Source organism: Sphaeramia orbicularis, chromosome 17 (assembly GCF_902148855.1).
Source record: "Sphaeramia orbicularis chromosome 17, fSphaOr1.1, whole genome shotgun sequence".
Classification (NCBI taxonomy): Eukaryota; Metazoa; Chordata; class Actinopteri; order Kurtiformes; family Apogonidae; genus Sphaeramia; species Sphaeramia orbicularis.
This window is the reverse complement of record NC_043973.1, coordinates 28,078,987-28,101,727: the sequence shown is the minus strand read 5'-3', so window position 1 is coordinate 28,101,727 and position 22,741 is coordinate 28,078,987. Positions and strand designations below refer to the sequence as shown.

The following is a 22,741-nucleotide window of genomic DNA, read 5'->3' as shown; positions in this document are numbered from 1 at the left end:
TATATATATTTATATGTCAAACTATTATTTGTGTTAAAGCTGATTTCTGGTCGTTAGTGAAACTTGAAGAAACCAGATGGTTAATTGTGGTTTAAAACTTTTTTTATTGGAAGATTTTTCAAAGCAATTAAAGTACTAAAATTACAGAAAAATGTTTATAGTGAGTGCTGGACTGGGTCAAAAGCACCAAATAATGATAAGTAAGTGTGTAAGAAAAATACTAACACATGTTGGAGTAAACTTGAGTAAAACAACACAACACTGAATATTCTGTGTAAATAAAATAAATGCTTATTGACACAATCTACATTATATCGTGATAATTGTAACAATGACTATAACATAATATCATTTTGTGGTATCGTATAAAATGATATATCACATCATTATATTTGTATTTTTAATCAATAGATTCTGGCAACGAATGAGGATTTTTTTTTTTCTTCATAAGAATTGTTTTGCTTTGTTTTTATACAAATGTCCATAGTTTATATTTTACTGGGTCTTGTGAAACAAAAGAGAAACAAAAAAATAATTATATTTCATGTATTTGTTGAATCCACTCATGTTTACAGTGCTACGTTTGTTGTGATGTGTGTTAATGTAATGCATGCAGTTCTATACATTTAGCAGGATGTTGCCTCATAAGGTTCGGTGGAGTCTGATACCCGAGTTTGTGGAAAATGTTTGCTCTTTTAGGGAAAGAGCGTATCAGAGCTGACATGCATACCTGATGAAGCTGCCGCGAAGTGGACGTGACTCATCCTGTATGTGGTGGCTGTTTGCTGACCCCTTTTGGAAGGTTGCACATGTCTGATCAATCACATAACAGTTGAAGAAATAAGAATAACACATTACCTTAATAAAGAAAAAAATAATAATTCCCCTGTTGTGGTCGTATGCCCTGATAAGCATATACTGTATGTGCATATTTTAAGTGCGTGGTTTGAGATTGTGACTTGATGTAACGTTAATTGCTTTGACTTCATTCAGCCGAACTTAAGTCGACCTTAAGAGTCACATCTGGTTGTTTGTTTGTAATTCTCTAATGTGGAAATCCTGTAGAATCTGGGTAGTGGTTTGTCTGTGATGCAGGATGAGATTTAAAAGGTGGTCGTGATTTGAGATAAAGTTCTTGGAAAGCCTTCGTTGTGCTTTCTCGTGAACCATGTAAGAGCTCTGTTTGAAGTGGCGATGAGGATTTGGATGGAGTTCCCTCCTATAGTTTCATCGGCTCTGACCAGGAATGTTTGTTCCTCTTCTGTTGTGGGATGACCTTGAATGTGTGGATGAGGGAAAATGCAGAGAATAGCAGCTAGAGTGCACTTTTTAGGACTTTGGCTTTTATCTGTGTTTGTCTTGCCTGACCACCCCCAGAGTTTTTTTTCCTTTTTTTTCTTTTTTTTTTTTTTTTTTTTTTTTTTCTGGCACTGTAAACGTGTGGTTTTCTGAACTATTATATGAGACGTGGAGTGATGACTATTTTAAAACATTACATAGAGGCTTTTTTTTTTTTACACTAATGAAGCTAACCCAAGCTCCATAGATAAGGATTACATCCCGTGTGAGGCTTTTTTGGTTGTGTTTCAACATTTTCTGTTTGTTTTTATTCCTCATTTGTGCTTTAAAAACACAAAAGTCTCCATGACGTGGCTGAGACAAGGGTTTCTTTGAGGGAAACACTGAGGTTTGCCTGGAGAGGACAGTGGAGGGATGTGGGTTCAATGCCCCAGACCTTGCAGTGTGAAAATAGCACAGCCTTCAAGCTTGTGGTCTGGGTGTAGAATAACATCAGCAATCATTATAAAAGGTTGCATGTATCAGGAGAAAGTGCAAGATGTGTTTTGACATCTGTAGGTCAGAATCAAATGAGTCGGGGGGAGAAAGAAAAGCTTAATAAAAACCCCATTTACATCACCGGGACCAAAGTCTCCCATAGTCACGTTTATATTTAAATCGTGGTCAAGAAATTTACGGGAAATTATATATCTGTGTGTGTTTGGCGTTTAATTTAAGCCTGTTAGTAGGTGGTCCTATGGTAATAAAACCTATGGCAAAAGTGAACAGCAATTCTGTTTTTACTCCCAGGATGTGTGGTCAGTGTGATTTTGCAAAACTAAACGCTGTTTTTCTCCCATCTGTAGGAATCAGTCAGCTCCACTCAGTCTGCTCTTTAATTTTGTGACAAGCAAATAAAAAAAAAAAAGCATGTCGTCATTCCTTCAGATGTTTCTTTGTAAGTTTGATTACAGGAATGAGAAAATAATGGATCTACTGCAGAGAGAGGATAGTTTTAGTTTTATCCTTAGCTACTTATTAGTGGTCAAAATGGGGCAGATGTTTTCAATAATACAACATAAATGCCAAACCATAAGAGTGGCTTTTGCCAGGAATCTGGGGAAAGGGACTTTGCTCCCACTATCAGACGGTTGAGGTCCACAGTTTTGCTGACAATTAAGAGGCTCTTGCTCTTCTCAAACAGGAATGTTCCCTTTGAACCTGCAGCTCCTTGTTTGACACATACAAAAGGTCGTGTTGTTTGTTCTTCGCTGATAATTAGAGGCAAAAAACAAAAAGAACTCAGTACAAATGCTTTTTTGCAGGATATACATATTTGAGTATGTACTTTTACTTTCTACTCCTTGCATTTTCAAAGCAGGGTTGTTACTTTAGATTTAATTAGTGCTGGTTGATAATCACACCATGATCATAATCCATTATTTGAATCCATTTTCTCTTTCTACCTTTTATAAAATACATGTTACAACCAAACTAAATTTTCCTCTAATTTTCTCTGGTTTCTGGAGGCTTAGTGTGTAAAGGATTTAGTTATATCTGACTAGAAACTCTGCATTTTTGCATCGTTTTCGACTAAGATCTTGGCAGATGAAGTAAACATATCCACATTTTCCTGTGCATAGAATTGCAGCATTTGCATTAATCAGTTGTGGCTGCCTGTCGTGCCATGTCTGAGCTTTATAATGACTCAAAAACATATTCACACAGAATCCTCAACTTCTGGTAATTCTCCATCATCATTTCTGTAACAGTGGCAGAACAACATCTTTTACATACTCAACAAGCTACTGCAGACTAAACCCAAACAGTTATTTGAGTTCAGATAGACTCATTTATAAAATCTATTTCCTATATATAAAAGTTTGCATCTCGTCAGAGTAAGCAGACTGATATGAACTCAGTAGCCTAGCAACCAGTGCAAGCAACATTAATGTTACAAGACACTCTTGAATAGAATAGAATAGAATACAAGATAAGATAATACAAGTAGTACAGTGCAACAAGCTCTGTAAAGTGCCCAATATAAAAAAATAATGATATAATGATAACTCAAAAAGTTATGGAAGGATGGGGATGAAAATTTCAGGAAATGTTGATACTGGCACAAGGAACAAATGATTAAATTTTGGTGGTGATGGGGGGTGGGGTGGCATGGGGGCTCACTGATCTGCCTTAGCAGAGGTCTGCGCTCTCCGAGTGCTTTTCTAGTTTTTAATATTTTTTACTTTATTGTCCTTATTTGTTAATATCACAAGGTGCAGTTCGCTTTATGAAAAAAGGGCTACTTTTATTTTTAAAGATTCAGAATAGATGTTAGAGTCTGTGCTCTTTTTTTACTTTTACTTCAGTAAAGAAGTTGACCACTTGAACGTTTTTATACTGCTGTTAGAGTAAAGAATGCAGTCCTCTGCTGTGTTTTTTATTTATTTTTTATTTTATTTTTTTATGAGATTCATTAAATTACATACTTAGTGATTTTGTGTATCGCAAAGAAACACAACAAACATGTTCCATCTTTAATTTTGGACAGTTTCCTTAAAAAAAAAAAAAAAGTCATTACTATCCGAAAGACTCCATGTCCAGTCCCTACAACACTTTTTGTTGATGTAGGGAGATGCTCCAGATACTACAATGCAGCCTGTGTTACATGTAATCTTATAAATGGGATCCACACTGAAACCAATTCCAAGCACTATAAAAACTACTATTAACAGTGTAGCGGTCATGGAAATCTGCAGCAGAAATCTCCAGCTTTAATGAGCATACTAAATTCAGTGCACAACTTATCAACTTGCTGGGAATTCCATGATTGCGAGTCTTAATCAAATAACAATAGATTTCAACCAGAGAAATATGTGTGTTCTCTGTGTGACCCGCGTTTTCCATGAATGAGTAAAACAAGAAAAACCACATTTATAATCAGACTTACCAGATATTACAGGCTTTCTTCCCAAGGCTGATTTACATATGTAAAGTTCAGCAATCTGCCCTAGTTTTAAAAGGACAACACAATCCTTGAAAACATACTGCCGCCTTAAATGCCTTTGGTCATTTAATGCTGGAGTCGTAATACGTTGGTGGTATTTTTTTTTTAAACTCAGCAATGTTTTATTCTTACAGATGGTTACTGCGCACCAGAATGGGATGGACTTGTTTGCTGGCCTGAAGGGCCTCCAGGAAAGCTCATTTCTATTTCATGTCCAGAGTACATTTATGACTTCAACCATCAAGGTAAGTCAGGCTCTGGATAAACTCAACAGCCCCTGAGGTTCATTTTAAGACAGGGTCGCCGCACAGATATGTGTGGGATTGGATTTAACTCATTTCCAGCTTTGAAAAAAAAAAAATATATATATATGTATAAAAAAAAAAAAACAGAAAAGAGGATGAAAAAATATTTGTGTTTCCAGACTATTGCCCATATTGCGTTTTCTAAAATATAAAAGTCTGCATATGTGAAAATAGACTGATCATAAAAGTGAAGTGTTTTTCATGGCGTTTAGAGCAGGAAACCGTCACAGCCAAGCTGGCCGATTCATCACGGCCAGTGGGACGTTTTCCAAACTATCTATATTGGTAGAACTTGGCTCCAGTTGTGGCCAGTTGCAAATATTAGACCACTCAACTGGAATGACTGGCTCTGGGGGAAAATAATAGCTTAAAAAATTTAAACCACCCCCACTTTTTATAGTTTATTTAATGTTCAGTTACAAATTTATTGATAAATTACAATCCATGATCCTGATTTATTTACTAATTTAGGTGTATACACTGTTGTCCACAAAGTTGGAATAAAATATATTTACTACTTCTCATGAAAGGATTGTGACAATGTAATTTATTCTTAATAGATAAAGTGTAAATTGGACTCAGTAAGTAATAATTGTGCCAGGTCAGAGGTGAGTACTGAATAAAAAGAGGAATGTGTCTGAAAATAGAATTATTCCAATTTTATGGACAACACTATATTATTTTGACTTTGATTTTATGTGTAATGGTTTTGCAGTTTCCAGTTTTGGAGTTAGTTTCAGGTGTTCATCTCTTCAACTGTGTTCTTTCTTTCTTTCTTTCTTTCTTTCTTTCTTTCTTTCTTTCTTTCTTTCTTTCTTTTCTCCTTACTGTTATTATATCTGCTATGAATAATCCACTGTAGATGAACCTCTACAGGGTAATATGAGAATATATATAATCATAATGAATCATACACTGTACATGTTACAGTTGGATTTTTTATGTCTAGATATTTGTGCTAAGCTGTTATATATGTACTGAAAAGCATACTGAGAAGTCTGTAAATTTCTGTGTGGAAAATTATGGAGTTGTTAAATGGATAATGCACAGGAATCCTGTTTGAAGCACTTTACCTCTTTTCTTTTTCTCGTTCTTTTTTTCACATCTTAATAAAGACTTCCTCAAATATATACTGTTACCCATAATGATGGAATTTTTTTTTCATTCCTATTTAGTTTTAAGAGAGGATTTAAAAACAAACACTGAGTGGGCTTGCCGGATGTGCAAATGTAGTTCATTGATAGAAGTATTCTCTCCTCTATAGTCAATAGTGGAGGACATTTCACTAAATAACAGACGGAACTATGGAGAGACATTTGTTTCTTTATTCATCAGTCAAAAACAAGGGAGTTTCAATCAAAAAGAATGGATTTGCAATCAAAAAAGAGATTGGAAAGCAAAAGACAGTAAGTGGCAATCAAAAAAAAAGATCATTTTGCTTATAAATCAGTCCTCTTTGCTTGTGAGTTAAAAACATTTGCTTGCAACTTCAAAAGTTTTGCTTGAAAATCATGAAGTAAGTTGACAGTCTTGCTCTTTGAAATTGAAATGTATCTTGTAAGTAATGAATAGCGTCCCACCCTTACCTCCCAGTAACATAACACAACAGAGAAGTGGGTTTAACGCAGAAGCTGGAGCCGGCGCTGGAGCCAGGTCAAACCCACCAATAGAAACTCTTCTATCATTCATCAGCATAGGCCACGCCCATTAAGTGCAGATTAGCAAGCAAAACTTTTAAGTTGCAACCAAAGAGGAGTGATTTTCAAGCAAAACTTTTGAAGTCTCAAGCAAATGTTTTTAACTCACAAGTACAGAGGACTGATTTATAAGCAAAATGATCTTTTTTTTTTGATTGCCACTTACTGTCTTTTGCTCTCAAATCTCTTTTATAATTGCAAGTCCATTCTTTTTGATTGATGAATAAAGAAACAAATTTCTCTCCATAAGCAACAAATAAAAAATTTGCATAGTTTAATGATAATTGTAATGGCTCATGAATGATAAATGACCCTAAAGCATTTTTTTCCCTGTATTTTCACATATTCACTTTTTTTTGCACCAATTATAAAACAACAATCCATTGTTATCATAAACAACAAAATAGATATAGATAGATAGATAGATAGATAGATAGATAGATAGATAGATAGATAGATAGATAGATAGATAGATAGATAGATAGATAGATAGATAGATAGATAGATAGATAGATAGATAGATAGATAGATAGATAGATAGATAGATAGATAGATAGATAGATAGATAGATAGATAGATAGATAGATAGATAGATGTACTTTATTTAAATGACAGTGTAGCAGCAGTATGACACATATGCAATAAAAGTACAGGACCATAGCAAACATGAGAAAAAAGGAAATATAACAGAAATGACATGAAATGTTACATAACAGCTGTCAAAATCTGTGACTTAACATCCATTTTTCTGCCTGATGTCTGTAGGACTAGCGTACCGTCGATGTGATACAAATGGGACGTGGGAAGCGGCCATAAGCAACAACAGAACATGGGCCAATTATAGTGAATGTGCAAAGTTCCTGTATCATTACAACCAGAGCCATGAAAAGGTGAGCTCCATCTCATTTCCATTTGCACGGTCTTTGACACAGTCAGAATAGATCAGAGCTAGATATTAATGCACTTAATAGGACCTTTTTGTGCTGTTTAACCCTGCTATTACTGAGTCAATTACAACACATTTGTTCCGTGTCTTTTCAGTAATGTACAGTGTGAATACGCTTGATGATAGTAGACATGGCAGCAGTAATGAAAAGAAAATCACGCCAAAGAGGAGATCACTTATGTCACGTCATCTTGTCATTACTGAAAATTAAAAGCGATTTCCTGAGGCTTCCTATGATTCTTTCTTTTGCAAAGTCACATTATTTACCTCCTATTCCATAAATTATAGGTCCAAAATACAACCTAAACTAATCTAGAATTCCGCTCACCTACAGTTTGTTTACAAAGCAAACCAGAAAGGGAAAAAAAAGAGACATAATACACAAAAAGATGCAGATTTTAAAGACCTGAGTTATCCTTCATCACAGCCTTCACTTGTCTGGGAATTCTTTGTACATTCTGTAACCTTGCTGCAGGGCTTCTCAGCATTCAGACTCTGAAGTCATAAGTGGGGTTGGTAGCAGATGGCAGGTTGGTTCAGGTCAATAGGTTCTTTGCTGTTGAACTCAACCACCATCAAATCATTTCTTTGTTCTTGAGCTAATTACAATATTGAAACTGGAGAGGATATAAAGCATCAATTTAATATGCAGCATTGAAACTGAGCCTTAGCAAATATCAAGCTACAAATCCAACCCTGTCTCCTAAAGATGATGTTCATAAATTACAACTCCAGTTTAGTTTGTTATAAACTGACTTGAACTGAACCGAACCGACAACTTGATTGACAATATCTGCTGGTTATGATGACAACATGGGAAAAGTTTTTATGGTTTGGTTTAGGCACTGACAGCGCTCGGTTAGGGAAACACGCCAGGGGCTCGGTTTAATACACAAAAAGTCAGCAAAGATATGATTAAACATTACTCACTGTACAGTATATCTATTAATTATTCAACCCTTTTCCCAACTCAGACCAAATGTTTTTTATTACCTAAACCTCAAAAAGCTACAGGAGTTGGGATGAAAACTACGGTCTCTGCTGTCAAAGTTATGGATTTCATACTTTTCTTTTCTTGATCTGGCTGTGGACATCTAACAAAGTAAGAGATCTTTCAAAGACAAATTAAGTCTCTGAACCACACAAACTAGGCACTATTACTGCAGTAGCGAAATAAGATGTGGGTAGCATTTAAAATAAAATGCACCTGGAGCTGCATCTCCATCAGTTCCAGTGATTTAGAGTTGGACGGCTTTGCAAAGACAGCAGACCAAGTATTGCTGTAGCATGCTAATGAATAGCTCAGATTTAAAGTTTGTTTTTATTGATTGCATGATTTTTACCACATCTAATATTGTCTGTGCATTACATGTTAGCACTGTTTATCACTTTGCAACTACCCTGAAAATCAGTGGTAGGTCATGCATTTCATACCTAGGTCTAGTGGTGTTCTACCTGTCTTAATCTACCTTTTAATATCAATAATATACACAAAACACAATATAACAGGCAGGTTTATAGTACAGGGTGGGGAAGCAAAATTTACAATGAACATTTAGTTGTTTTTTCTCAGCAGGCACTATGTCAATTGTTTTGAAACCAAACATATATTGATGTCATAATCATACCTAACACTATTATCCATACCTTTTCAGAAACTTTTGCCCATATGAGTAATCAGGAAAGCAAACGTCAAAGAGTGTGTGATTTGCTGAATGCACTCATCACACCAAAGGAGATTTCAAAAATAGTTGGAGTGTCCATGAAGACTGTTTATAATGTAAAGAAGAGAATGACTATGAGCAAAACTATTACGAGAAAGTCTGGAAGATACTATGAAAGAACAATGGGAGAAGTTGTCACCCGAATATTTGAAGAACACTTGCGCAAGTTTCAGGAAGCGTGTGAAGGCAGTTATTGAGAAAGAAGGAGGACACATAGAATAAAAACATTTTCTATTATGTAAATTTTATTGTGGCAAATAAATTCTCATGACTTTCAATAAACTAATTGGTCATACACTGTCTTTCAATCCCTGCCTCAAAATATTGTAAATTTTGCTTCCCCGCCCTGTATATATATTCATTTTTACAAAAAACAACAACACAAAACAGCCCCCCTCCACACACACATCAGTAAATTTATAGCAACACAGTCCTTACAACAATAAATTAATATGCCCCACATTAATAATCGTATATCAAATAAAAATAAATAAATAAAAGTGTATGTCAGGCATGTAAATGGAACTATTGTGCTGTTCTTCTGTCTAAGATTGCTATGATTGTTGATATTTGTATTATTATGTATGTTTTGCTTGTTTGCATGTATGTTAAATTTCATTGCATGTTTGGAATAAATCACTAAATCACCAAAAAAAAAAAAAAAAAATCACAAAAAAAAAGTAAACAGCCAGGTCAGTCACTCACACCAGTCACCTCATGGAAGAAATTTTAACACAGGCTCCCATATCTGGACAAACACTTTACCTTTATCACCATTATAATACCTTAGTCTTTCCAGATGCAGCGTATTTGCCAGTTCCCCAAACCAAAGGTGAAATGTGAGCACTGAGTTCTTCTTCCACACAGACAGGTATTCAAAGTAGGTAGAATGAATGTCATTACTAAAGCAAGAAACCCAATGAACACATCTCAGGTCTCCTTTCAATATAGCCACAGCTGCTCCAATCATCAATATTTACTTGATAAAATGACAAAAACATCAAAAATATTGAGGAAAAAAAAAGTGGGTTTTTTTTGTATGTCTGCAACCAAACCATTTCTTCTCCTCTGTCAGCCATTGTGTTTTGAAAACAGCTATAAATCTAAACCAATATATTTCAGCTTATACAAGTTTCTACACATGTGATTTTGTAGGTGAGCTTGTTCTGACTAGTCACTCTTCGACCGTCCAATCAAATGATGTGAAAATGCTGATGTTATTGTACACCTACTAGGTCGCCCCCATGTGGCCAACATAAAATCTGATTGGTTGAAGCAACAGGTTCATTGTATTGATTTGAAGCTCCAGATCCTGCATGGTTGATTATGAGCCTCAAGGCAATTTTTTTTTTACCTGGTAACACATGATGACTGAAATATGATTGGACAAACACCAACTAAAACAAATGGTGCCAGGCACAACAAACCCCACCCCTCACACGTATTGTAGTTATTTTGGCATCGATCCAACTGATGTCATTGTGTCTATGTGTGTGCTGATGTCAGCACATCAGTTGCCTCTATATATTTGCCAAGTTTGAAGTAAATTGAAACAAAATTGATGTTTTTATAGACATTTGAAATGTTGCCCATTATAAGTAAATTGGTGAAAAAAAATATTTAAAAAATTCATTAAAAATTTTAACTGACGTACTTTTCCCAAAATGTAACCACATCTATTCTGGGTCACTGGCAATCTATAAACCCAATTTGGTATGAATTCAACCAATATTTTTTCTGCTGGAGTGTTAACAAACAAACAACAAACAAACAAACCAAACCAAAAACAATACCCCTTGCCCCCTCCTTTGGGGGGCGGGGTAATAAAGACAATACATTATTGGGATTAGTTGAATACATCTTAGTGGATCAAAGTAAATGTAGCTGATTCAGATTCTTTAAGCCAACAGAAAAGGCTTTGCTGGCTTTGATGGACCACCACTGAATATACATAGCATCATGTTAATCATATCCTTCTCCTATAATGTTAAACTGCCCAGCAACAAAGATGTTGGCAAGCTACATAAGACGACTAAATAAGGGAATTTTGAGTTTATGTTTTTGATTTTATTGCACCAGATGGAGAAACCATTCATTTATAAAACCTCTCATTACGTTTTTATTATTTCTATGTAGTTTTTAAAGCATTTTTCATTGCGATATTTTGTGCACAATGGTAAAATATGATGAAACGCTGAGAAAATGAAGTCAGTAGAAAGTTAAAGCCAGATTGTCTTTCAAGAGTAAATAAAACTTTAAGCGAAATGCACAGTCTGTGTGGTTCCTGGCTTTTGATCAAGGAGTTATCTACAGTCTAACTTAGAATACATTTTAGGTTTAGTGGATTAGAATCTAAATTTCTCTTGAGGTTTATCACAGCTCACTCTGGCATAATAACGGTCACAGTGTTTTATCTTCAGAGGTTTTGTCTTTCCATAGAGGCTACGATTATGCATATTGACATGAGAGTTGTGAAGCTGTTCTTGTTTTATTTTGGATATGTCAGTTTAGATGAGCCACATCTCCTAGAGCCCTAGGGCTAAACAGGTTTTAAAGATAAAGCAACTACTAATGCAGTATGATGCAGATCGCATTGAGATATGGCAGGATTTGACACGATTCGATGCAACACAATGTGCTGTGATATGATCCGGTGTGATATGAAGCAGTGCAGAATGAATACGATGCTGCACAGTTGAATGGAAGATTTTATTTAATGTCTCTGTTTCTTTTAAAGAATATAGCCAATGAAAAAGCATCATTTTACTTCATTTTTTTCCCTCTAAAACTCCAACTTTGCACTTCATTGATGCCATTTTTGACTTCTTAAAACCTTTGGCGCTTTTATAAACTTTTTTGCTCTGAACGTATCTGACAGAAGTTGAAATAAAAGCAGATCTGGACCTCACCTTTAGCCACGCAGTCATTCATTCATGTTTATAACTCACATCTGCCTCAGTAACAGCCTTGAGCTTTGATTCCTTACATGAGACACAGATGCCAGACTTGCTAAGAATTGCTCATTCCTTGGTAGCGCAGATGACAGACACATTGGAGAAATAATTTTGAGAGGAAGCATCAGACTGCTAGTAAATATTAGCCCTTTATAGGGCACTCAGAGAAGTACTCTGAAATTCAAATTTTCAACCTTAGTGTGTTATTGCAGGACATAACAAGACTTTATTACTTTTTTGTCATGTAGAAAATCAATTTCAATGAAGCTACCATATTTGGTTCCTTCCCCATAAGTGTAAAAAAAAAAATCCAAGAAATATATGTAAATATACAAGAAAAACACAATATAACAACATTTTTATTGTTTTTGGTTTGGGTTCTTTGTCTCTTTGTTTGTAAACACTTTAGTAGCAAAACTATTGGTTGAATTCATACCAAATTGGGTTCATAGATTGCCAGTGACCCAGAATAGATGTGATTACATTTTGGGAAAAGTAAGTCAAAGTTCAAATTTTTAGTGAATTTTTAAAATCTTTTTTTTTCCCCATTTACTTATAATGGGCGAAATTTCAAATGTCCATAAAAACATCAGTTTTGTTTCAATTTGCTTCAAACTTGGCACATATATAGAGTCAAAATGGTATCCTGGAATGATGCCAAAATAAACTACAATACGTGTGAGGGGCAGGGTTTGTTGTGCCTGGCACCACTTGTTAGAACATTAGACCGGGTGTCAGCCACCCTGGTCCTAGAGAGCCACTATCCTGCATGTTTTAGATGTTTCCCTCTTCCAGCACACCTGACAGTCATTATCAGGCTTCTGCAGAGCTTGATGATAGGCTTATCATTTGAATCAGGTGTGTTGGAAGAGGGATACATCTAAAACATGCAGGATAGTGGCTCTCTAGGACCAGGGTGGCTGACCCCTGCATTAGACCAACATAAGTGCTGATCCAGACACCTGTCCACATCCACATTACCCCTTTGAACATCATTCTTTACATTAGTACCATTACTTCATGATACCAAACAAAGCAGGTACACTCACTGTTCACGCAGAGGTGGACCTTACAGACCCTGTAGACCAGGGGTGTCAAACTCATTTTAGTTCAGGGGCCACATACAGCCTAATATGATAGAAAGTGGGCCAGACCAGAAAAAAATAAATAAATAAAATACATAGTAGGATAAGAACCTTTGAGTCAAAAAAGTAAAATGCTGTAATGAAAATGTTTACATCTACGAATTGTACTTGAACATAACATGAACAAATATGAAAAACCTGAAAATTGTTAAGAAAAATAAGTGCAATGTTAACAATGTTATGCCTTAGTTTATTATTTATACATGTGAATCACAACTTACAGATCACAGTGGATCTACAAATACACAACACATTTAATAACAGGCAGAATATTGTTAAAATTCCACATACTTATCATAAGAGATTTCAGGTTATTCACAATTTTTTTTAAATAAAAGGCTAGTCTGTAAATGTAAATATTCTTGTGTAATGTAACTTTTTTACACTAAAACAAAGAGAAAAATTTGCAGTTTTCATAATTTATAGGTTATTATGATATTTTAGTGTGGTATTTTACTGGTCTGATCATTTTTAGATTGAATTGACTTAAAATGATTTTAACATCCTTGATTGTAATCCTTGATTATCTTCAGTGTAATTTTTGCATTTCACAAATTCATCCCAGGGGCCGGATTGAACCCTTTGGTGGGCTGGATTTGGCCCCCGGGCCACGTGTTTGACACCTGTGCTGTAGACCACATTAGACCTGAGATTGCTGTCTCACTGTATCTGTTGCTGTCACTGTCTTGTAATGTGTGTGGAAATTACCAAAAGCAGTCACTTACCCGATAAAGGGTTGAATTAGGTCACAAACTATTGATCCAAATTATTGATTCTAATTAATAGGCATCTACTAGTACTTATGCATCAGTATAAATCAGTGAATTTTACCATTCTTAATTTGAGTGTGATTTCTGGGGTTGAAAGACTGAACATGATTCCATACTTTCTATAAAAAACAATTACTTTTTTCAATCAATTGATGAAGACGAAGGGGTCACCAATTAGTGGAATTCCTAATAGTTACTGACCGTGAACCACAGCTTTTGCTCTTTTCCCTCCGTTATTTTTCCATCATGTCACCGCTGTCCTTATTCATTAAGACAGAGAAAGTCAGCAGCACTCGTCTTCACACTTTATGGAATTTATTCTTACAAATCAAACAGAATCTTACAAAGCAGTGTGATGAAGACAGATTGGACTTTTAACTGTGTTTGTCCTTCACTATGTGAGATGTCATCTATTGTAAGGAAAGCTGTCATAAATTCTGTGTAACTGGAAAAATGTATGAATAAAAATTATTATATATAGTGCTTGATATAATATAATTAGGTTTTATAAAAACTAATATTCATAATATATTCATATATTCAATATATTGCATTTTAATGATTCATGATCAGTATATTTTTTAGTGCTGTCAAACGGTGAATTTTTTTTTTTTATCAGATTAATCTTAGGGTTGCTGTGGATTAATCCTTAAGGACCCAGAGTGACTTTTGTATCAGTTCCCAAATTAATTTTTCTCTCTATTTAACCTTTCCTAATTGATTTATTACCATTTACTATATTATTATCCTCTAAATTTAGCATTTTTTCCAGTGAAAATCATCTATTTTCCTATATTTAATTTACTGATCATGAAGATGTTCATAAAAGCTCAGAGTAAAGTCAAAAGTTATTACATCGAAACAGCAAAAAACTGAAGGAAAAGTGACTTTTAGTAAAATATGGCATTAACTTAACATAAACCCAGTGTCTCCATCCACTGTCATTGATCCAACTCCATGGGTTTTACTGCTGAATCAATGTTGTAGAAGATGATGGTGTTTCTACGGTAACCACAGAGCCTCTGAACATCCAAATGAGTCATATTTGATGACCATGAAAAGATGACAAACTGTATTTCACACCAATTATTTAAATTGATTGATAGGATTAGTGGATCAACAGTTTAGATCAGTAGACGCTTTTGGTCAGTGGTGGATGTTTGTTTGGGTTAATTTTGATTGATCTCGATTAAATATCATTAATTTTTATTCTCTATTAATCGTGTAACGCGTTTCATTTTGCATGAGCAAACAGACTCAAGAAAGAATGGAATATATGTGCACTTAACATGTTTATTAAACACCTTCAACAGATTCAACAAAACAACTTGAAACAGCTGCTCCATCTTGGGGTTTGTTCTTTTTTTTTGTCCTCATATTTCCATCCAGAGGGCCGACGTGCTGTTTAGTGTCTTCCATCTTTATGGGTTGTTTCTGCTGCCTGTCACTACTGGATCAACTGCCCATTTGCACATGTGCGATGCTAATTCTACTTGGACAAACTGCCCCAAATGCATTGCCAGAAACATTCACTCATTATGCATTGCAGATGGGTTAACTGCATTAAAATTTTTAATCAGATCAATCATTATGATGGATTAATCTAATTTTAACAGCCCTAATTTCAGCTCCATGACTATTGTTCATAGTGTTGTGGTCACTGAAAGTCATGAGAATAAGGATTTCGGTGTAACAGAGCTATTGTACTCCATTGTTTCACAAAGCCCTCTTATGAAAGGCCGCAGAGGCTAAAATGGTTTGACTTACTCGCATTTTCACCATGAAATAATATGAAACATCAGTTTACCCACATACATTTTTCTCTTCCCTGCTTCTTGAATGTGGTATAAAGGATGTGGGCATAACCTCATCACGGCGCCCTTTAATTTCTTTCTGACTTCAGATGTTTATGTTGATGGGGTCCCAAGAGAGCAGTTACAGCAGTTAATGACAAATGCATATGCACCCATGAAAGCCCCTCTCCCCTCCACTGCCATACCACGGACACCCACCACAACTTAGACACCCATTTCTTTTGGCGCAGTGGGCTGATGCTAAATGATAACAGCAGTGGAGTATCTGGTTACATCACACAGGGCTCTTGGCCTCCCTCTGCATGTTGACGCACAGACGGTCTGGTTAGTGGCTCTCCTTACAGAGGCCTTTGGCTGCCAACTAGCTGCTGGTAGATCAAACTGCTCCGCCCAGTCTTTCTCAGCTCCGTCACCCATGTCAAATTCTGTTTCCATCTGGGACTTTTCATACTTGAGATGGTTCTGTCCCCAGGTGGCAAAACATTTTCTAATGCACTGAAACTAACTCTTTTTGAATTTTTAGTTGGACAACCTCCAACCTAATGCAGCATGACTGCCTGGATGCATTACTTTTATTTCGCCCTTGAGAAAACGTGACATGAACGTTCACTAGAATTTGTTGTTACAGGACTCCTGTTTCAGTGAGGAATTACAAATGTTTCAGTAATGCTGAAGGAAACACTGCCAGCATCATGTTTATGTAAAAGACAACCAAAAACGATCATACATTTGTATCGTTCTGTATCGCTCTGTAACTGTATCAGCTGCAGAACATACTAGTGAAGGCTGTAAGAAACTGTAAAAAAAAAAAAAAATGATGTGAAGAATATGCAGTTTCCATATGTTTCCAGATTTTCCATAGTTTGATGTTCAGGACTGTGTTATTAACCATACCTGTCATTTGTTAAAGGTTTAGTGTGAAAAAGAACGAAATAGAATCCAATATTCATAGTTATGTTTCCATGAGTACGTATATTATCACATGAATAAGAATAAGAACAATGATGTATTTGTTGCCTTAGAAATAAAATAAGCAGGAAGCCTTCACTGTGCTTATCATGTTGTTTTTTCCTACAGTAGCTCAGGATAAACTACTTTTTTTTTTTTCCATTTTATAGTCGATGGCATTCAGTGACAAGGTACATTAGGGTCACCCAGTGTGAAACAGAGTTACTATCCCTCTACCATACCATACCATACCATACCAACTTTATTTATAAAGCACTTTAAGAACTTTACAGCTGGCCAAAGTGCCGTACACCAAACATAAAACAAGGGATTAAATAAGTAAATAAAACTAGTGAAAACATAGAGTGTTAAGTGAGCTAAGAACAACAAAATACAAACATCATAAAAACAAAGACAAGTTAAAATCTGTTAAAAACAGCATAAAAAAAAAAAAAAACCTCTAACTGAAAAGCTCACAACAGACAAAACTAACACTGAAAGCTGAGGTGAGGGGTATATGACTTCACCAGTAGATGTCGCTAAATATCACACACTAAACCCTTTACCCTTCAGCAAATATGCCAAAAAAAATAGTTTAGTGAAATGTCTAGTTTTGAGTTTGTCACTTGCATTTATTTGTAACTGAAATGTATATGTGTGTTAAGTTTTTATTATTCATTTATAATTTTCTCTTCTAACAGGAGGTGTTTCACCGTCTATATCTCATCTATACAGTGGGATACTCCATCTCTCTGGGATCACTTTTGGTGGCCGTGCTCATTTTAGGATATTTCCGGTAAGTCACAGTAAAGCCGTTTTACACAACACTTCTGTTACGGGAATATTTCACCTTTTTCCGGAATTTATTTAGAACACAGGTGTCAAACATGCGCCCCGGGGGCCAAATCTGGCCGGCCAAAGGGTCCAGTCTGGCCCTTAGGATGAATTTGTGAAATGCAAAAATAGATATTAAGAAATTAACAATCATTTTAGTTCAGGTTCCACATGCAGACCAATTCAATCTCCAGTGGGTCAGACCAGTAAAATTCTATCATAATAATCTATAAATACTCACAACTCCACATTTTTTCTCTTTGTAAATGTAAATATTTTCATGTATTTACACTAAAACAAAGTATAATTTCATAAAAAATGTGAATAATCTGAACAAATGTGAAGAGCCTGAAATGTGTTAAGAAAAAATAAGTGCAATTTTAACAACATTCTGCCTGATACTAAATGTTGTGTGTGTTTGTAGATCCACTGTGATCTGTAAGTTATAATGAACATGTGGAAATGATAAACTGAGACAGAACATTGTTAAAATTACACTTATTCTTTCAGTTTGTTCAAGTAATTCACATTGTTTGAAAGGACAGTTTGTAGATGCAAACATTTTCATTGTTTAATTTTACTTTTTTCACTTTAAAATATAGAGAAAAGTTTGGAGTTGACATTATTTATATATTATTGTGTTATTATTTTACTGGTTCGGCCCACTTCAGATCAGATTTGGCTGAATGTGGCCCCTGAACTAAAATGAGTTTGACACCCCTGATTTAGAACATGCAAAGAAACAAAATAAAACAAAACAAAGCAAATTAAGACAAAAACCAAATAACATTTAAATGAACAAAATCTGTCTTCAAGTACGTGCAAGTCTGGCTTTTGCATGTTCGAAAAGGAGTAGGAAGAAGTATAAACTTATTTAATCCTACCCCTTAAATGCATTTACACCTTTATCACTAACTTAATACAACAGTCAAACAATACATTTTTCCTAATTTTAGCATTGAACCTCAACAAATACATTATGCAGTAATTGAATTATACACAGCAGTATGATCATGGAATGACGTCTGTAAACAAAATGCTGGGATCATTTATTTATTTTAGTGCAGTTTTAATATTTTATCATATACATGGGTTGTCTTTAGTTGATGTTTTTAAAATCTTTTCTGTGTTTTATTTCATGCTGTGTATTGTGTAATTTCGTTCTGTAACAGCATCTGGGATGTTTTTATTGAATGACAATTAACCCTTTCATGTATAGTGGTCACTACAGTGGACAGTTATTCTTCAGCTGTTCTCTCATATATTTATGAATTTTGTTGTGTTAGTTCCATATCAGCCAACACAGTGGACGCTTATGGATCATCTCATACTCTGCAATTCATATCATTTCTGTAACTTTGCTGTTCTTGATAAACCTGATCTGCACTAACATGTTTGAGTGTAAATCAGTTGCTAATTTTTAGACAGTAATTACCATTTTTTTGTTTGTTTTTTAAACAAAAATAGTTTTTTGTATGTTATCTCCATGAAGTCAGTAATAACTAGTATTAAAATATGTTAAAATGTGAGAAAACATCCAATTAGCAGCTTTAAAAATGTTTTTATTTCATTGTTTTAATATCCCTTTCTGATATTGGGTTTTAAATAAATGTTTTTTTGCTTCAAAAATTCAATGCACGGTGTAGCTGAGGGGACATTTTTGTAACTCCATGAAAAAAAAACCCTCAATCGCATTGTTTTTTTCATGCCTAAGGAAGAATAAAAACACTCAAGAAAAAATCTTGACTAAGGTTCACGTAATTCATCCACAAAAGGGTTAATAAATCGGAATTTCAGATTTCTGAAATCTGAAATTTGGTCCCAGCTTTATCGTAGCTTTATAACACCTCTGGAGGTAGTAACAGAGCTGTGATAATGGTGGGATCATGATTTCGGAACGCTATGTAAAAGGAACACTTCTCATTCCGTTTCAATGACGGCGACCCCCACGCCTGAGAGACAGTGGGTGCATATGAAGGCACTGGCATGGATTCTGCACCAGGGACGCCACAGGTGCCACTGGTGCTGTGGCTACATGCTATTTTCACCCGTGGCACAAAGGAGCGGGACTGGCTCCCGTTTATGACAGAATCCATGCTAGCGCCTCCATATGCGCACTATACGTAGCGTCCCCTCCCCTTTGATTCCGGAACGCAGGTCCGCTGTGTAAAAGTCCAGCCTGTCTCACCTCTGTTACTCCTTTGGCTTGGCTGTGGAAATCGGTCAATGGTGGAAAAAAGGCAGGATCACCATCTCGCCTTTTTTCCGGGATCTCTGTATAAAAGGCGCTGATGTTTCTTGATGCAAAAACTAAATTTAGAACAAGAGAGGAGACAAAACTAGAATCTAAACAGGCAGTTTCAAACTAGGGTTGGACTGATGAATGATTACATGCCTGTCACTGTGATGTCGAACCATCATGGGATTGCCATAAAGACAAAAAAAAAACATGTTTGTTGTCATCATACCGCCAACAGCCTTGTCCTTTCCTCATGTGCAATGTTAACATCTATCCCTGTATTCTTGTAAGACATCATTGCATGCCATTTCAGAAGACATCACCCAAAACTATTCCAAACCATGCTACTGAATTCAACTTTGCTAACGCACAACTGATAATCCATTAAATTCATGAAGATATAATAAATGACAGATGTTTCGTGCAAACCTCTCTCTCTCTCTGTGTGTAAGCATGCAACACAGAACATTTTGAGTCCTGGCTGTGACATGAAGCGTGCACAGTGCATCAGACCTCACCTTTGACTTTTTACTTTGACTTTTAACATGCTATGATATGTCTACCTTTGAAGAGGAATCTGCCTCTAGGCTTAGGTATTGCATGCTTCATGATGTGACATTTGGGCTCTGTGTTAGTTTCATGCTGGTTTCAGCTTTTGATGGAAAACAACCAATGTTCAGATATTGATTTTGTAATTCTACTAAAGATTACCAAGATTATAGCTCAGTCGTGAAATGTGTGAGAGTTGATTCTTTCCTGTGTTTTATCCAGTTAAAACACATACTTTAAAAATAAGCGCAACATGAAGGGTGTAAAAGGTAAATACTGGATGAATAAACACACCAATACATTTTACTTTTTTTTTTGCCTTATCTTGCTTTAGCAGCAACAGTGATTTCATGAAGAAAAAACCTTCACACAAGGTTGAATTCATTTTTTATCGTTAGCTAATTAATTCAGGGCAGATTTGTCATTATTTGCTTATTTTGTTGAGCATAGGGAGTATCAGGAATCGATGTGAAGGCGCTGTTTACCAATGTTCCCACCAGCGTGACTACTACAGGAAGGCAGTCAGAAGGCTTTAGGAACGCTCCCAACTGGCACCAGGAAATCTACAGACCAAATGAGTTTAATAAGTTATCCCAGGGGTCCATCTGACATTCTGGCTTCGTGCTCCGGGAGCACTCCAGCCATGTCTCCCCTTCAGCATGTCAGCTCTTAGACAGAACCCTTCATAAATGTTTTCCAGAGAGAGAAAAGGGATATTTCACATTAGCAGTTGTGTTCTTTTTTTTCCACTGGGGAAATGCATGCTAGATTCATTTTTGCCCATCAGTCCTAAATCAATAGTTCTCCTAGGAATACCTTGTCAAATATTGAGTTCATAATGAGGTTACAGCGAGAAGTCAGATATTAATGGACAGAACTGAGCTCAGTAAACACTAAAGATTTTTTTTACTCACTCATAACAACTTTTTGGCCTATTTAATAATCAGAAATATCATCATTAAGTTTTGTAACTGTGTAATGATGTAACCTTTATTAGTGACATTGCTATTAATCTAGCATTTTAGTTCCATCTCTGTAGCATGACCTCAAACAGCCACTTCACAGCAAACACTTACGACAGGATGTTTTGGCAGAATTTGTGACAGATAAACTTGTGCTCGTCTGGAAGGAAATTTACATGCTTTTGGAAATTCTCAACACATGCTTGCAATTTTGTTTTTACAGCTCACTTTGAGCCTAGCAATTCAATATTTGTGCTTTTCAAGCCCCTAAATCTCAAGAATGTGTTATAGTCAGCGTGGAATTCAGCTGGCTCTAATTAGGATGAGTATTGTTCGACTGTGTGTGAAAATACTTTACACGCTTGTATGAGGTGTATAAGGCTACATGCATGTACACATACAGAGAAAAAAAAAAAAAACAATTTTCAACAGATCTGACTTGTGACCTTGTTGCTCTTGTTTGTTTTCTCTCTAGGCGATTACACTGCACTAGAAACTACATCCACATGCACCTTTTTGTGTCTTACATGCTAAGAGCTGTAAGTATTTTTGTAAAAGACATTGTGCTGTACTCTGGATCGGCCTTAGAGGACATGGAGAGCGCCACCGTGGAAGACCTCAAGTCCATCACTGAGGCTCTGCCAGCCAACAAAACACACTTTGTGAGTACGATAAAACATCTCAAACTTATGTATAGACGGTGTCAAAAGCAAACAGGCAATACATTTTGTATTCCATAACACCAATTTTTCAATTATGTTTTATTTATTTTTTAATATGGATTTACATGCAAACAAAATCAGGTCAGGAATTACCCCTTTATCCTTGTTTTGATTACATTACATGCACAGAGAATTTGATTTGTAGTGGAACTGGGCGTTAAACATTTTCCTTCCTAAGAGGAAGTGGGCTTCAGCAAAGTCTCACCTGCTTTTCCAGCGCTGCACCAAATAAACTGTGCTGTTTGTCACTTTGCCAGGTTTTTACTAGACCAGTATTTGGCTTTGCCCTTCATATTCAAAGTTTAAATAAATGGGTAAAATGAACACTTTTCATGCATGCTTAAACAGTTTGTAATATTACTGTTACAAATTTAGTGGATGCCTTCATCCTTTTTTTAACTTAGCTTCCAAAATGAAGGTACACTACATAAAAAAAGCACATTGTTAGGGTTTCTATATTGTATGACAAAGTAAAGGATTGCATATTTTCCGTTCTGTAGTTTCTGGAGTAAAGGCTACTGTGATGTTGTTCTCTTTTGAAAAAATCTCAACACTGCTAAAGCTAGTTTCCAGTAGTAAAGTACAAGCTTAGTCTGAGATAATACGTGGTCAACACAAAACAAACAAGTGGTGCCAGGCACAACAAACCACGTATTGTAGCTTATTTTAAAGACAGACCTGGTACACTGTGAGAGAATTAAAGACCCTGGAAAGAAAATAAGGTAGATATAACAGATCAAATGTAGACTCTAAATCTAGGAATGACTTAGTATATTCATATTTGCTTTATAAATAAATAATGCAGGCAAAACTGAGGTCCTCACAGTTGTTTATGCATATTTTTCGG

General features: G+C 35.6%; 1 protein-coding gene across 1 annotated transcript in view; it reads left to right on the top strand.

Annotated features, from left to right (window-relative positions):
- Positions 1 to 22,741, top strand: part of pth1r (parathyroid hormone 1 receptor) — a 60,861-nt gene that overhangs the window by 28,766 nt on the left and 9,354 nt on the right. The window contains exons 3-6 of the mRNA XM_030161072.1: positions 4,420 to 4,530; positions 7,053 to 7,177; positions 17,290 to 17,384; positions 21,648 to 21,834. Of these exons, the coding sequence (XP_030016932.1) occupies positions 4,420 to 4,530; positions 7,053 to 7,177; positions 17,290 to 17,384; positions 21,648 to 21,834 (518 nt within the window). The remainder of the gene's footprint in view (positions 1 to 4,419; positions 4,531 to 7,052; positions 7,178 to 17,289; positions 17,385 to 21,647; positions 21,835 to 22,741) is intronic.